Genomic DNA, 17814 nt, shown 5'->3' with positions numbered 1-17814 from the left:
GATGGACACGGACACACGGACAGATGGACACACGGACACGGACAGATGGACAGATGGACACGAACATGGACAGATGAACACACGGGTACGGCAGGGACAGTAGTACATGGATAGATGGACACACGGACACAGACAGATGGACATACGGACATAGCAGGGACAGTGGTACATGGATAGATAGACACACAGACATGGCAGAGACAGTGGCACACTGATGGATGGGCACACGAACACAGCAGGGACACTGACACAGACATGGACACACGGACAGATGGACACAGACACAGCAGGGACACACGGACACAGATACAGTGACACAGGGGGACACAGGCACAGAGATGCACGGTCACACAGGCACAGAATCACTGAATCGGTCGGGTTGGAAGGGGTCACATTGCACAGGATTGTGTCCAGATTGTTCTTGAACCTGTCCAGTGATGGAAACTTCACAGCCTCTCTGGGCAATCTATTCTGGTGCTGCATTACCTGCACAGAAAAGAAGTTTTTCCTCATATTCAGGTGAAATTTCCTGTGCATCAGTTTCTGCTTATTGCCTCTCATCTAGTGGCTGGCACCACAGAGAAGAGGCTGGCTCCATCTTCTTGGCATCTCCCCTCCAAATCCAAACGTACTTTGATGAGGACACATGGACACAGAAGTCTGGCTGTGCACAGGGCCGGGGGCCATGTACAGCCTGCACACCAGGTGTCTGCTGCCCTGGGAGTGTCTGCACATCCACAGAGCTCCTGGGACTGTGTGGGGCTTGAGCCTGTTTGGCACTCCCACACACACTCGAGGGTTTTGCATGTGCAGGGTGTCCCACGTGCATGCTGCTGGCTGGGGACATTGGCTGGCACGGGCAGGACAGGCTGCAGCTGTGCTCTGGTGTCCCCCAGCTCTCTGTGCTGAGATGCCCCTGGCACAAAGTGATTGCCAGAACAGCCCAGGTCTGTCACGGTCTCTGTGGCACAATGAAGGAGCCAGCATGGTCTCCAGAGGGCCCAAGCATTGCAGGGTTTTGTCTCTGAGCGAAACATTCCCATTTCTCAGCCGCACGTGGAGATCCCAGTTCCCAGCCAGATCCAGTGCCCAGCTGATGGGGCTGCAGGTTCCCACCCCTAGGGCTCAGTGCCTGCACAGCCACTGTGCCATGGGCTTGCATCACACAGAATGAGGTCTACAGCAGCACCATGCATGTGAGAAGGAAAATAGGAACCTGATGAAGCAGTGATGAAATTATTACACCAGAATCTGACACACTTGGGAGCAACCGTGCAGTTGTTTGTATCCTGGCATGCCCATAATCCTTATAGCCTGAAAAATCAGGTGGAGTGTTTAATTCTGTGTCACAAGAACTGTGGCATTAGGATTTGACTTAGGATAATGACTTAAATATGGCAGTTGTTTCTGGTCCCTCCCATCCTGGCCTCCTCTGACTGGTAAAGATTAGTGACATACTGGCTCCCTGCTCAGCTCCTGTAGCTCTCCCAGGACAAGAAAGTGCTCTGCAGCACACCCTCACCACCAGCATCCCACCAAAATAAGCATATAATGTTTCCTGCAGATTTACAGCATTCTACATCCACGTCATTATTTCTTCATGTCAATAAAAGCAGCAGGAGATGGGAGTCAGCCAAAGCCACAACACGAATTTGCTGGCAGGGCTCAGACAATGTGGGGTGCCCATACACCCAACCCCAGAGAGCCAGAAAGAGCTCCAGGCTCCTGGAACAAAGCATTTCCCTTCAGCTGTGGTTGTTATGTTCATTGCAACCCTGCTGTGGCGGTGCTGCAGCCTCAGAGGAGGGGCAGGCCCACACACTGAGCCCCCCAGCCTCCTGGCAAAGGCTGTGCAGCTGGGAAGGTACAAAAGGCCCGAAGCAGGTATTTTTATTTCATTTTTAATGAGTTGCATGAATGCTATTCAAGCAGAGTTGTCGCGGTGCCTGCTGAACACCTGCCAGGGCAGATGCAGCGCCAGCGGGCACTCGGCACGTGCAACAGCAGTGGGCAGGATGTCAGGCAGAGCCTGCTGTCTCCTGGTGCTCAGGGAAAAGCCTCTGGAAGAGAGAACAAGGGAGCAGCCCCATCTCTTTATGTCTGCTTACAATTACAGTCAGAGCTGGCCCCTTGGGAGAGCAGGACCAGTCTCATTAGAGGCAAGAAAAGGACACATATAGACATTGGGGATGGAGAAATGCTGAATCTCTGGACATTTTCAGATTTAAAATACGAAGGGCAAGATCTGATTTCTAGCAAGGAGGTCTGCTGACTTAGCAGCAACATATGCCTACAGCCCTGCATTGGAAAACTTTCTAGATCCTCAGTCTCAGTTCCCAGGCTGCAGGACTGACCTACCATGTGTGGATGTTGCTGCTGCTAAGGCAGTGCCCACAGTGTAGCTCAGACACTGTAGATTCCTGGCAGGCCCAGAAGCATCAAGACAAAATTTGGAAACAAATGTGGGGCTGTGTGATGAATGATTTTTACCCAGGACTAATACTCGCACATCACAACCCTTTCCCATCCACATACTGGAGGACTCACAGCAATTGCAGAGTTTCAGGTCTGCACTTCAGGGTTTCTTTCTTTCTTTCACCCATTAGCACTGACTCAGTCAGTTAGGCTGCAAAAGGCAGAGCAAGACAAAGAGAGGGGGAAGAACAGTATGGGGAATGACAGCAAGGAGTACCTCTGGGCTAGCAAACTACTGTTAGCAAAGAGAAAACTACTGTTATTAAATTTCTCAGGTACACAGAGAAATTCTAATGGATAATAAAGCAAGCAACAAATTTTATCTCTGGTCTGGTGCCGTGTCACTGCATGCCAGGAGTTACATCTCATCAGGGCAGCTGGTTTGATCAGTGGGGATCATTTTGTCGGTGTCAATCTTGTAGGACTGGAGAACACTCTTCAGCTGCTCCACGGTTTCTGGGTGCATGTCAGGAGCTCTTGACAGAATCCAGGCATAGTCCATGTGGAACAGCCAGAGGATGTTAGTGCAGGAGTAAACCAGGGAGTAATTTTCATAGTCAGTGGAGATGACCCAGTAAGGGGCAGCAGGCATGACTAGGAGAGAGGAGGGCACCGTGACTCCTGTGTGTAATCAGCTCTGGACAGCCCTGCAACACCACCACCACAGCTCCTGGGACTGTTCCTACTTTGGCTGCTGCATGCTTGTGGTCAGTACAGGGAGCTATAATTTAAAAAAGCCTACCAGGACTCCTTGTTCTGTCCAGAGGAACTTGAGAAAGACACAAAGCCCTGACTATGAAGGCCTTTTTGCTGCAGGTGAAGTGGCTGCCAGTGATGCCGTAGCAGCACAGAATTAAGTCTGGCTGTGCTCATGGAACAGTCATTGTACTTCCTTTGCAACTTCCCTTCCTCTACCCATTTCTCCAAATAACCAGAGCTATGAAACTGTCAAAGAAAAGGTGTGAGGGAGCAGAATAAAAAGTGATCAAAGGGGACACTGCAGCTCACTTTCCAGTGCTGCTGCAGATAGAGGAAAGCGCTGTGCAATGTGCCAGAGCACCTCAGCAGGCCCCTGTCGAGTGTTACAGTGACAAGGGAAGGAGCAAGCAAACTAAACCATATTATTAATGGTTATTAAAAGCCACTTGTAGGTAGAGGCAGCGTGGGCAAGTAGCTGTGCTGCAGCGTGCAGAGAAACAAGCTTATTCTTGGCTCTTGCAGCACTGTGGGGCTGCCTCCCCCACCTCCCCACCTCCCTGTCCCCATCTGTGAAATGACCTGGAGGGACAGCAAGACTGCTGATCTTTCTTGCTTTGAGATCAGCTGGTGAAGAGTTCTCCACCACTGAGCAGGCTGTTGCTGTAAATGGCATATCAGTGTCACCAAACCACTGCCTGCCGGTCTCAACATCTGTTTTACCCCTTTGCTGCTGTGCTGAAGTCACACGGGGAGCTCCAGCCCTTGCTTTGCAGTTTCTGACCCCTGGTGCCATGGCACAATGCTCAGCCCACAGCACTGCCGAGGCCATGGGCACTGGGGAGCCTTCCCACCACACACTTACACCAGTTAAAGCGGACGCCCAGCTTGGCCGGCTGCTTTATATCCATGTGCATGAGTTCTCCCTCAGCTTCGTTGATTCTGCCATTGGCACTAAGGAGAGAATAACAAAGGTGAGAAATAAAGCCAGGAAAGTGGGAGATCATTTTTTTTCCACTTCCACTAAATCATCCCTCCTGACACAACCACCCATCAGGAGGTGGCTGAAATAGGTGCTAGTAAACCCCAGCATCCCTGAGGATGTTTTCAGCAGCCCTCAGGGCACAGCAGATCCTGGGCTAGGTGCAGCTGGGTAGATGGTCTCTCAGGCTGAACTGCCCCAGCATCCCAGGCTGCCTCTCTCCAAGTATCCCTGCCAGTTGCATGTCCTTTGATTCCAGGGTGACAGTGACAGAGGAGAGCAAGACTGCTCTGCAGTGAGTGAGAGGAATCCAGCATGGGAGGACGGGAGGATCCCATCCATGATCGTGGATGTGCCAGGGAGCAGCTGAGCTCCTGGTAGTTGTGGAAGGCACGTGTTCACTTCTGTTTAATCACCTGTGCTTTTTCCAGGTCACTGCACATTCCTCCGCACGCAAATTGCCTGTGCCTGTGTGGTGAGCCAGGGTTTCTTTGGCTGCTCTTTCAGAGCACTGCCCTGCTGGCAGCAAGCCCTAAGACTTGAGCTGCTCATCTTATAACAGCAATTTTGTACGGATGCCTCAAGACCTGGGCACTGCCTATCAGACAGGAAAGTTTCACGCTTCCCTGAAAAACAGGAACAGCCAAGAAGGCAGAAGTGAATGCTGCCAGCAGCAGAGGTTAAGGGGCTGATGCTGGAGCCAGGCACAGTGCACACCTGACTCAAAATATCCCTAATATTTCAGGGTCCTGAGGTGCTGCAGTAGTGACAGCAATGGTTGGATGAATCTCACACAGATTAATGCAGGCACAAATGAATGTCCAGCTGTTTGCCAGGCACAGCCCGAACAGTGGAGCTGCTGAGACAGTGCTGGGCACTCAGTGAACGGCAGGGATGCTGCTCTGCTCCGGACACAAGGGATGTGTTGCTGTGCTTTTGTTATTGTGAGCCAGAACAAAGTCCCCATGCCATGCCAGGAGCACAGGGGACAGTGCTGCATTCACTGCTTGCTCCCTCTCATCTGTTCAGCCCCTCAGAGCAGCAGCCCACAACAGCACAGGCTGGTGATGGAAACAGATGAATTAACACTTGCATCTTTACGTGTAAAAATCCAGGATAATTGCAAACTCTCTTAATTCCCTAATAAAGAGAAAAACATTCACTTCACCATTGATTTAAACTGACAATGATTTCCGATCCCCTTGCACAGCAGTTGTTACCTATGCAAGGTAAATTCTCTGAAAAAAGGCTGACAAATAATTAAGTAAAAATTACTCATGTGTGTCACCTTTCCTGCCCCTTTTCGTTGTGTCTCTTTACTCTGGAGCAGAGAGGAGCGCAGGGCACTGGCACTTCTGGGCGTACAGGGGCACAAGGTGGTAGCTGCCATCCCATAGCTAGCCCCATGACCACCTCAGAACAGGACCCAGGACATCCAGCTTCTCAGCCATCTCTGGGGCTAAAGCCAGTCAGGGGGAGGTCCAGGCTATTTTATGCTCAAGTCACTACGTACATTTGATCTATTTTCTTATCACTCACCTTGGACAATGAGACAGAGACCTGTTGATCCGCAGATCACTGGCAGGAATCAGAGACCCGTACCTCTCAGAAGAGCTACTGCAACCACAGGGTGCCTCCCCCAGCACCCTCAGCCCCAGACACAGGCAATTTAGAGAAAAATGAACAGCCAGGACAGCAAGAGAGGTGACAGCAGTGCCACTGCCACAGTGAGGATATGGCCCAAACACAAACACTTACAGCATCTCCTTGTTGATCACCTTGAACTTCCCGTTCTCCTTCAATGAGTAATTTGCCTGGATGCAGCTTCCTTTCTCAAAAGTTGAGGGCAGCTTCTCTATCTCGTACCATTTCCCCAAATACTGACAGAAGAAAGTTTAGAGAGATGTTTTTAACATGAGTGAGCTGAGGCAGCCTGGCTCCTTTGTCAGCACAGTTTTTGCTGCTCGGTGGTTGGGGCTGGGGGATGAGCAGAGCTGCAGACCCACACTGGCACAAGGTGTGACCAGACCTGCCACCACCCCCTGCACCCAGGCAGTTTGCTGACAGTCCCATGCCCCCTTAGCTTCACTTGCTACACCCCATGAGATTTTTAGAAAACTTCTCACACCTTGTTGATATCGAATTCTTCTTGAACTGATGGATCTGGGCATGGTCCCATATGAAACATCTGGCCTTTCCCAATGCTGAAGAGGCTGAACAGGGCCGAGAGCCGCACTGCCGTGCCCAGCATGGCTGCACTGGGATGCAGGCGGGAAATGGACCTGGGCAGAAGGAAAAGAGCTGAGCTGGACCTCCCTGGAGCAGAGCTTTGTGTGAAATGCAGCACAAGGGACAGGACATGCAGCAGGGCACCTCAGGGGCACAGCAAGGAGGAAAGAATCATTAGAAGAGTGCCAAAGAAGTCCCAAGCCCAAAACAGTCTTAAGCCCAGCCTATGCTCAGGCTGTGCCCAGCAGCTCCATGAAAACCCAGGCAATACAGGTGAGAAAACTTGTACTCATCACCCACACCTGATGTCCAGCAAGATGCAGGGATGATAAATGTCTACAGACCCACAGGAGCATCATCATTTGTCCAAAGCTGAGACAAGGGGAAATGCAGGATGTTTGCTTTAAAATGGTGGAGCTTAAGGAACATATTCCAGAGCCAGCAGAGAGCTGGGGCGTTGGGACATGGATGTGAGCACTGTACACCTGTAGTGTACACCTGCATGGCAGGAGGGACATCTCCAGGTATGCCAGGGCTGCCTGACACTGCAACAGCGGGGAGAGACAGTGCAGCTGCCTCTGGAGGTGTGCCAGGACATAGACAGCACTGCAAGGTGGTGAAGCTGGTAGAGATTCAAATCAGCACCAAATACAACATGAACTGACCCCCAAAAGCATGGGGTGAGGAGGGAAAGGACAGGTTTCCCTGCAGAGCAGAAGCAGGAGCTGTGCTGCTCCCAAGCAGCCACTGGAGCAAGGATGCTGCCCACATGCTTTGGGCTCTGCTTGGGGCAGGTTGGCATGTACAGACCCTGCAGCACTCTGCAGGCTGCTCTGCTTCCCTGGCTGGACACTCCTCCACAGAAACAGCAGTAACATTTTCCCCAAGTTTAGAAGAAAGGTCCAGTCTGTCTCCAGCTGCAGGCACAGGCCCCACTGCAGACACAGACATCTCCCATTTTGAATCTCCCAGTTCAGACATACCTTGTTGGATGAGGTGCAGTGATGCTCCACAGAGGACGAGGGTGGCAACGTAACAGTTCTGTGGTGAGCTCTCTGCTTCTCTTTATAAGTGTGCTGGGATCATCATTATTCAGCTCTGGCACAAGCCACTCCCTGGTCCTCGACGTGTTTAGGTTTTTTTGGCAGGCCAGTCAGCTGCCTTAGATCTGCAGCTGGTACGAAGCTGGAGATGGGCTGCAACTTGGCTGCTCACCCAGGCAAACAAAGGCACCCCACGTGTCTGCATATCACCCTGCAGCTGCAGAGCTCTGCCTTGCAGCCCTTTACCAAAGCCTCAGGCCTGGGTGCAAATGGCAGGGGAAGGAGAGAAATGCCACAACCTTTGAGAGGGGCTGGGGACAGCAGCAGCTCCTGTCCTGCACCCTCTGGTCCAGCAGCCGCCATGGCCATGCTCCAAGGGGGGACATGCAGCCTCCTCTGCCTCCTACTTGAGCCCTGGAGGTTCTCCAGGCCCCTGCAATGTCCTTATCCCCAACATAGTCACTTGCTGCGAGTACATGAGGAGCATGAAGCAGTGGGACACATCACAGGTTTGTTTGAGGAGCTGTAAGACCTTCAAGCAGTTTTCTTCTAGACTTTTAAATCTTATTACAAGGAAAGATGCCGGTGCAATTAATTCCATGCTGACCTGGCACTTTTTCCAACCGGTGCCCAGCAAATGCCTTTGACAGCAGAGCAGCCATCTGTGAAGGCAGCCGGTCCCAAGAGTTATACAAGAAGAGTTGAGTAATTGACAGGAAGCTCCCCGTGTTTAATTACATTTTGATCTAATCTCTGTTGAGACTTTCTCTCTAGGTGTGTTTTTACATGCTGCTCTGCATGCCTTACTCACACATGCACACACACACACATGAGCTCCTGCCTGCCCAAATGCCACCCCAAGAGCCACAGATAGCTCAGTCCTGTCCCTTTCTGGGGCAGCCCAGCCCAGGTGTGCCCTGAAACACAGCACAGACAACGACCTCAGGACCTCAACGACCACCAGAGCTGTACCTGGCTCATCCAATGCAGATCCAGCAGGACCGTGGGGAGCACACAGCCCATGGTCTGCCACAGCACTTGGCACAGGGCAGAGGAGCATGCAGGGCTCTCCCTGCCTCCATACAGCTCATCAGTGCTTTGGCAGCCACTCATGTCCCTGATGGGTTGCTCTAGCTGCCCATGTAAAGGTCAGAGATTTCCTGCAGACTTTCTGCAAGCCCCACATTCACCTGCACCTCTTGCAATACAAACAGGTTAGAAGTCAGGTAATTCCTGGACAGATCCTGACCTGAATGTACAAGTGCTGCCATGCTGCAGTGTACTGGTGGGATTCCCTACGCAATGCAAACCAGCAAGCAGCTTTTCTCCTGAGCTCAGCTGCCCACATCTTGCAGAGTAATCAGAGGAGTAAGTCCTGCAAAAGGGCCAGCTTGGCCACAGTGGAACATTTGCATGTGGAGGTGTGTCTGTGTGCTTATCCACATCTGCAAGTGGAGCACTGTCCTATGGGATAGAGCAAGGACTCCTTGGCTGTGGTGGCAGCAATGTGCCCTTGTGTGGAATGGTTCTGAGGAAATCTTTTACACTGCTGCAGCAGGAGGGGCTCCTGCTTGCCCTGGCCTACACGTGCTGCCCAGTACCCAAGGGCTGCCCTGCAGTGCCAGCCCTGCCAAAGACATACCTGGGTGGCTGGGCACTGCCATTTTGGTTCCTGGCACACTGCAGGCAGAGCCACACCAGAGCACTGAGGTGTTCACCCAGCCATGCTCCATGGAACTCCTGCATGGACTGTGCAGGAGTGGGCTGTGGCCAGGACACTGAGAAGTCAGGGGCCAGAAGGAGCTGACACTCTTTGAGCCCCACTGAGAGTGGAGATGACAGGTGAGCTAGGCTTGGCTGTAGCCATCAGCCCTCTAGCAGCCAGCACCAACACTGGAAGAAAACCCATCTTTACAGGAAATCCCACGTCCAGGCAAAGGCAGCACCCTCAGAAGTGCAGGAGTTGCAGTGGAGCCCTACTTCTCCACTGGCCATTGGCAGCAGCACCCCATGGGTGCCAAGGCACTGCACAGCTTGAAGCACAGATGATGAGAGCTGACAGCTGAGCTCACTGCCACTGCTGGGATGTCTCCACACAAGCAATGGCTGTGCCTTCCCCACGGGCACATTTCTGGGCTCTACCTGACCACAGAAGGAAGCACCCAGGTGTCTGCTGCTCATCTCTTGGAGTGGAGCCGGTTTGGGATGCTGCAGCTGAGTCCCTGCTTGGTGCCAGCTGGCCAGGACATGTTCAGTGGCCACCCTAGGACCCTCCTGTCATTCCACCTCCAGCACCACCAACACCACTCGCCTGCACAGACCAGAGTTTGCTCCATATCCCACCTGTCATTAGCCCACAGCAGGAGTGTGCTCCGAGCCACTCCAGTGCAAAGGTTTGGGGAAAAGCACAACCTTATAATTGCACCTAATTGTGGGGTGGGAGCAGTCATCTCCACCTGGTGAGCAGTTTGTACCCTGGGGCAGAGGAGGGGCCACACATCAAAGGGCAGGAAGCTGGAGCTGGGGAGGGAGGACAGGAAGGAGAAAAGCTGTGCAGAAACCAGGGCAAAGGAGGGGGGCCCCCTAGACATGCTCGGAATGCTTCATGCAAGAATGAAACCTCCCCCACATTTCTGGGTAATGAGGCAGCTGCAGGGCAGGCTGCAGGGCTTGTGCGCAGGACAGGGACAGGGGGAACACAGGGGCTGCAGGAGGACAGGGCAGCGCTGCCTGCAGGGCAGGGGGGCCGTGAGTGGGGCAGTGGGCAGGAGTGGGTGCAAAGCATGCACGGGGTGAGGTGGCATGAGGCACACAGCACACCCAGGGTGACGGGGGGAAAGCACATACAGACAGACTGCATTGGCTGGGATATGCTCACACTGCCAGTTATCCATTTCAGAGACAAAGCCCATCTGGCTCCAGTGAGAGGATGCAACAGCACTGAGTGCTGCCAGCAAAGAAAATCCCCTTGTTAGAACAAGCTACAAGTGCAGATGAAGTTCAGCCAGCAGAGGGCTAGGACAGGGCAGTGCCACTCCACCTGGGACATTCTGCCTGTAGCTGACCCGGCTTAGTGCAGGGCTGAGATTGTCCTGTTACACCCCCCAGACACCAGCTTTTGGCAGCTGTGAAACAGAGCAGCTTCAGCCAGCCAGGCCTGCTGGGGACCTGGCTCCCCAGAGAAAGGCTGCACTGGGTCTCCAGCTTGGAATTCAGCAGCTGCAGAGACGCCCCCAGCAGCCTGAGAACCAGGATAATCTGGGAGTGCTGAGACTCCCACCGTGGAGGCAGCACTGTTTGCATGGACAACTCTTCCTGCACCACTCAGGCGGTGCCTTCCATTTCGTCTTTTTCCTCCTGTCCAGGAAACAGGGCTTTGTGTTGGCCAACAAGTTGCAACATGTATATAGAAACAAAAATCAAGTAGGAGACAAGACAGAGAAAAGAAAAGCAGGTGGAATTTTCCTCTGTAGGAGTGGCAAAAAAGTGTTTTGAAATCTGTTTATGCAAAATGGTGTAAAATTTTTAATTACACTTACAACAGCAAAGGAAGTAAACAGACTCTGAACACATGAACTGGCCTCTGGGATGTGGGAACTTGGTCCCATGCAAGCGCACAAAAGATGTTGTCACTCATTTATATACAATTAGTGAGTAGCTGTCCACCTTGGAAGTTATCCAACCCTGTGTCCAAAACACAACAAACCAAAGAGACAGAATTTAGGAAGTTAGAAAACTAGAAAGGGTATTATTTTTCAGGGGACAACCCCTATCATGCAGGACCAACAGTATTCCTGGCTGTGCTGAGAAAGGCTCCTCAACCTGACTGGTATTGCTGCCATGATCCTTCAGAGAGAGAAGCCAGAGGGATATTTACACCTTGGAAAGAGAAAAACCAAGGAAAGGAAAGCAAGGTCTCTGTACACAGAAATATATTGCAGATCTGGACAAGAGACAAAACTTTGGCCCAGTGCCATCTCACCCCTGTGGATGTGCTCACCATAAAAACTGGAGTTTAAGCAGTGCCCAAAATACTGGGGTTTTGCTACATTCCAGTGCCCCATGAAAGGCTGCCTTGTGCTGCTAAATAAGGTTTGAAAAGTTTTGCTGATGCATTTGCTGCTGGGTTCTCAGCAGACCGTGGGTACTGGCAGAGCAGGCATTTGGCCAGGTTTGTCCTCGCAGAGGAGAGAGGAGTGCACAGCCTAGAGGGGCAGAGTAGGACTTCTCCAATGGTGTAGGAGCAGATCCCGTGGGCATTTACCAGACTCCTGTGGGGCCTGTCTGGGAATGCCCACTCAGATTTGAGTGTTGTGGGCACTGCAGGGTCTTGGCTGTGTGACTCAGCTCAGCACAGGGTGCTGCTCCCATCCCCTGTGACCCACTGAGCCCAGCCCAAAGAGCACCCCAGCTGCCCTGCTCTGCACCCCCTTCTCAGAGGAGAGCTCCCACATTCCCCAGTGGCTTCATTATGCTTTTTGCTCAACCAGCAACATTTATTGAAACATATTGTAAATTATCTAAAAAATGTCATTAAGCATATTTAGAGAGCTTTTTCTGCAAAGGGATTTTCTATTCTCATGGAGGAAGCACAGTGATCTGTTCACAAGATCACCAGCTCTGTCCAAGAGATGCCCAAGTAAGGCTATTTAAAGCCCACAGCCCTATTTTCTGCAGCTCAGCCATATTTCAGCCCTTAGCTCAGGCATGCATTAATGCAGTTACACAATTATATTTTCTATGACCTATATGCAACCTACATGTTCCTCATGACACAGATTTATAGTGAGTGGGTAATTGCAGCTCTGCTCACAGAAAGAGAGAACAGCCTCTATTACATTAAGAAATGCAATTAAGAAATGTCCTGCAGGTTATGCTGTCCTGCCAGCCGAGCAGGAAGCCCTTCAGCAGGGACATGGGGTCTCCTGCTGCCAAAGCTCTTTGGAGCCTGCTTCAAGTCAGCAGCTAGCATCAGCTACCAGGAGCCCAGGAACCACACAGGGACTTCAGAGGTGGCCTCAGATGCTCAGAAATCCCTCACTCATAGGCCTCAAGGCTGTTTTATATGTATTTTATATATTTACTAGGAAGATCCAAGGGCAGCACTTTGGCCCTGAAGGACTTTTCGACCTGGCCAGCATAGCATTTCCATCTCATATCTCTGAGTCCCCCAATCTCACACCACAGGTCAGAGGACAATTTTAAGACTATCCTTTCTGAAAGAGCGAGTCTCATCCCTCCACACAGGCTGAGAGCACAAAGACACTGGCATATGTGTTTGGCTTTGCCTCTGAATGGCTGCATTGAGGCCACTGAGCCCGAGCACACACAGCTTGCATTGAAATACAGATCTAAGTGTTTGCTAGACTGGAATTTACATTGTACAGAAAATGAATAACATAAACTCAGTGGTCAGTGCTCTGACTTTGGTGCAATACATGGTTACAGTATGAAATGGCACAGAGATACCATTCACGGTGAGTTTCGTACAAACCATTTCGTAGATTTTAGGAATGATGGGTTTAGAGAGTATTAAAAATGCTTCTGTCTGTGCTGTACCCCAGGAATACTAGTCAGGTGTGTATTTCAGTGTAAAGAGACCTGGCATCAGGACATGTCTGCATTATCCTCATGTCATACCTTGCATTCCCTGACATAATTATTCTTGAGAAATGGTTGTTACCCATGGACTAGAACAAAAGTTTCTTACAGCAGACAGATGTACAGGAGTGTAAGAACTCCTTGGGATGCAATAGACCAACCTGGGACTGATTTTGATTCTGTAAGTGCCCATGCACAGACAGAGCTGGAAGCCAGCTCCTGACTTGTGCCTGCAGGAGGGACAGCTGCCTGAAGCAGGAGCTGGGGTGCCTGGGCCAAGTGCCATCCCTGCCCACAGGGAGCTAACTGGGGCTGCAGGAAGGGAGCAGCCACCCCATACAGGTGTCCCCAAAGCCTGAGGGAACCAGACAGCTCATGTGTGGTTTGGGGCTGTAAAAGTGGCAGTGGTACAAAAAAGAAGTAGTGGTCTTGGGCTACAGAGTCTTAGGGACTTGTTTGTTGATAAGGTGTACAGCAAAGGGATGGGAAGGGATGAGGTTGGGACTTAGTGTGTGGGTCAAGAGTATATGGGAAAGATGGGGAGAGAAGTGTGTCCTGTGTGTGCACATGGTGTGGCAGCAGCTCCCAGTAAAAGCACTGGCTCCATCCCCACACCAGTGCTGGCCCTGAGAAAACTCAGCTGGAATCCCTTGTTGGGATGGACACACCACTGCACCCTCTGGGTGACTGTGTCCTGCACCTCCTCAAAGCCACCTTGTGCCAACAGCCAAGCCACCACACCACTTCACCCTCTTTAAAGATGGCCACTGCTACCCTGAAGCCTTTTCTGAGTCCCCAGGAATATTTTCTGCCAACATTTCCTCATGATCAAAGTGCTCCTCAGCTGTATTGGAGTATTTGATCCTCATTTCTTCTTTGGAGGCTGTCGGGCTAAGTACCTGCACAAGCTTTCTACAGGGAGGGAAGCAGTACAGCCATACTCCAGACACCCACTGGATGTCTCCAGTGGGACACAGGCACTGACACATCCCTCCCTGCACTAAGTGATGGAGCCACGGGCCCTTACCAGGGTGCATTCCCTCTCCCAGCAGCTCCCTCCTTAGTCACACTTCGTGGAGCAATGGTTGCCCCTCATTAGAGCTGGAAAGGGAATGTGCTTTGCTGGGCTCTGAATGCTTCAACACCTCTGAGCAGGCAGAAACCAGGAAGGAGACACAAGGGCAGCCTGCTGGCTGATTGTCATAGGAACCCTGGTTAAAGTCTCACCAGGAAAATGATTTCTCCTACAGCACTTGACCCCACAAGGTGATAGGTACCACCCACACCCCTTCGAGCACAGTTGCTTTGGCAGGGAGGCCCCGGAGCTGTGCAGTAATAGACCATGCAGAGCTTTTCCCAAGTTGCAGTTCAAGGTCCCTGGGCAAGGTGCCTGTGGGGTGATGGTTAACCTTGGTGCCTCTTTAAGAGCAGCACAGTGGTGTTAATGCCTGCCCTCAGCCCTGGCACCTTCCTCCCTGCAGCTCTAACAGTTCAGAGACTAAAAACCACTTGTAGCAGCTTTCACTCAGAAGACTGGAGTCACCACATTTATTATTTTGCCACAAAAGGTAATTCAGCCTATGGGAAGGGGGATAATACCTACTCTGGCATCACTTATAACAACAAAATGAGTCAAACAACATGCATTACATTGCAGTGGTTTTCTGCTTTCCAGCAGGGGCAGGGTGGTGGCAGAGGTAGCTGGGGAAGTAAGGGAGCTTGATGCAGGTAAAGTGATTTATTCAGGGCATTTAGCAAACCTGTAGCAGTGCTTCATCTCAGTCCCAGGCAGAAGTCTTCCTGCTAAACCATTAAAATAGACCAGTTCTTACCTGGTTCTTCTGTTGAACATTCTTTCTACAACCAAAGCAAGAATTCTTTCATTTTTCTGGTTTGACATTTATTAATGTCTTGGCAAACACAGTGAAAGAAGATCTCAGGTGACCAGATCTCTTCTGTCTGTGTGATAGAGCTGGAAACAACTGGGAAAGACCACTGCCCTTCTCAACATCATCTGCTAGGTCTTGCACAAAGAGCGAGTTTTCATACCAGGGACCATGCTCAGGGAGATGGACAACCTTGTGCCATGCTGGCTGGGAATAGGCAGGCACAGGGGGAAGGCAAGAGCCAGGAACTGGTAGGCAGACCAAATATCTCCATGTGATCTTCAAAGCAAAGCAATAAAACTCATGGTATTGGGGTCAGTGCCATGATGCTATGGCAATGAAAGTATAGCAGTACCATCCAGTCTTAAAAAGCACTCACATTGATTCTTTCAGGCTCGAGGCTGCCTGAGAGAGGGGGTTCCTTCACTAAGGATAACCTGATAATGATGTGCTTTATCAGAAGATACCAGAAAAATGCCTCCCTGGCCATACATATGGGGGTAAAAAACAATCAGCTTCTCTGGTAAGGGCAGAGGAAAGCAATACTGCACACCCACACCAACAGGGGGGGCAGGGACCCCCTCTGTCACTGCTCTGTTCACAAAAAATGTTGTGAGACAAAGCACCCTCAGGGAACCAAATTAAGTTGCCCTGCAGGCAGTGAAATATGGCATGTTCACTGCACCATGCTGTGCTAAGTGCAGTGAACTCTGGCTCAGCCAAGCACTGTGCCCACAGCTGCCTTCAGCACCAGCAGGATGATGTTGCCAGCCATCCTGCCAAGGGCTCTGGAGAGCTCTTCCCTTCAAGACACCGCAGGAGAAGGCACTGGATGCTGCAGGAGACCTGCACACATAGCTACTTTGTGCCTTCTGATAAGCTGCTGTCAGGGCTGAGGTATTGTTTATCAGTATTTTGAGGTGAAAACACAGGTCTGCTCTTGCCTCAAAGAGCACCAGGGGAGAGACTGATAGGGCTGTATCAGTAACATCCCTGTGGCCCTTCCAGCACTGCTGAGAATGAATTAACTGTATCTGGCTCCAGGCCAGGCCCTGGAGATAGAGCTGGCTCTCTTACAAATTCTCTATTTGTAGCATCTCTCCCCAGTCCCCAGGGCTTAGGCTGCTGGATGAGAAACCTGCTGGTATTGGTTTGGGTTTGTTAGTAAGACATTTTTCAGCATTGTGGTTACACAAAAAGCTGAAAACTTGTGTTTCAAAACCCCAGCCAGAAGCACAGGTGCTGCTGTTGCTATATACACAGCACCGTGATGTTTAGGTGGAGTCTTTAAGCTAGGAAGATAAACCCATCCTGTATTTCTGAGGCATTCAAGTTTCCAAAAAGCTGAGCAAGCCTCCCGTGTGCGGGTGCGCTGGGTGGCACTGTTGCCGAGCTGGGTGCTGCTGAGAAGAGCTCCCTGCAGAAACCCCAAGCCTGCGAAGGTCCCACACCCAGGCACTGCCCTGGCCACTGGCAGAGGGCTGAGCCAGCACCTCCCTGGGCAAGAAAGGACCTCTGCAGCCTTTCTCACCTCTGTCGATTGTCGTTCTTTGTTGGTTTTTTTTACTCAAGGAAGAGAAAAAGCCTGGAGGAAGCAGTCTGCTGAGAGACCCCACAAGGAGACTTTTTGGAGCAGGGGAGAGACCACCAGAAGCACAAGTAAGATCCTGACCTGGGGCAGAGGAGATCTGTGCTGAATAATCTCCCATCCTGGTTTCAGGGCACTGCTGTGTGTGTGAAATCACTGCCATCACTGGCCTCCTTTTTCTAATAACATTTCTGGCAGTGAGCAGTTTCTCAGCTACAAGTTCAAAGCCAGATGTGCAAGAAGTGCTTCTCAAATACTAAACTTTCCTCTAACACTTATCAACCCCATCCCAGGTGTTAAACAGGTTACCTAGCAGACAATGCCAATGCACCACACCACAAATCAGCCATAGGAATTATCTGTCCGGAAATAGGAGCATCCATAATCTTGGGCCCATTAGGCAAAGGAGACAGCACCCACAGGGCTACTATTTGGGAGGAAAGTGGCACACAGAAACATCATGATGGTTAACATTATCTAGGAGCAATCACATCCCACTGCCCACATACTTGTCCCATTACTGGGTCTTGTCCATTAGCCTGCCAAGTGTGTTACCAGGAACACCACACAGCTGGCACTTGGTACAGCGACCTCTTGGCCAGCTCCACGGCTGCTTGAGGTCTTCAGCCACATCAGAACAGCACACCTAAGTCATCAGCCACCCTTGACAGTGGTAAAGACTTGTAAAGCCCAGAAGAAGTTTAGATTCCCATCCTTTGTGTAGCTCCTTAAAGAAGTAAACAGAGGACTGTCAGTGAAGGATCTCCATAAGGAACTTGCTGTGTCTTGCCTCTGCCTCAAATGAACCACTTCTTCTGCAGCTCTGCCATTCAGAAGAGACATTTGACTCTTGGCTTTTAGAGATGATCTTTATTCCCTTCACCCACAATAAACTCTGCCATTGCTGCTAGTGCAGGTTTCATACTGGAGCTAAATCAGGAACCACAGGTGGCTTGAGGTCTGCAACACACACTGGGACCTGCCACTGGTTTAGGGCTTGAGTTTTGGTCAAGACGCAAAGAACTTGGAGTGATCCAGAGTATCTAAACTTGCAGTGATTGCTTGGGAAGCCCCAGGAGGCTCCTTGCTCTGTCAAGGTGAACCAGACCAAACATGGCATGCAGAGGACTGACCACCTCTTGGTTCCTAGTGCCATCACAGAGAACACGTTGATTTGAAGGAAAATTCACAAAGGCTAAGGGGTGCACTAAGGAGCTGGACCATCACTGCCTTCAAAGCATTGTGAGAAACATGCAGAACAAGGTAGGACAGTGCCACAGCCTCAGTAGCTGGTGCTTGAAAAAAAAAAAAAGA

The 17814-nt window shown here is 51.0% G+C and overlaps 1 protein-coding gene across 1 annotated transcript; it reads right to left on the bottom strand.

The window, feature by feature from the left end:
• Positions 1-1885: 1885 nt before the first annotated feature.
• Positions 1886-7474, bottom strand: APOD (apolipoprotein D). Its single transcript, XM_033069213.2, has 5 exons — positions 7366-7474; positions 6282-6435; positions 5912-6033; positions 4037-4125; positions 1886-3069 (listed from the first exon to the last, which is right to left on the bottom strand). Exons 2-5 carry the CDS (start codon positions 6402-6404, stop codon positions 2834-2836), a joined length of 570 nt encoding a protein of 189 aa, XP_032925104.1. The 5' UTR covers positions 6405-6435; positions 7366-7474; the 3' UTR covers positions 1886-2833.
• Positions 7475-17814: the final 10340 nt, after the last annotated feature.

The sequence above is a fragment of the Catharus ustulatus genome, chromosome 10 (genome assembly GCF_009819885.2).
Source record: "Catharus ustulatus isolate bCatUst1 chromosome 10, bCatUst1.pri.v2, whole genome shotgun sequence".
Lineage (NCBI taxonomy): Eukaryota > Metazoa > Chordata > Aves > Passeriformes > Turdidae > Catharus > Catharus ustulatus.
This window is presented reverse-complemented; position numbering and strand designations above follow the sequence as displayed.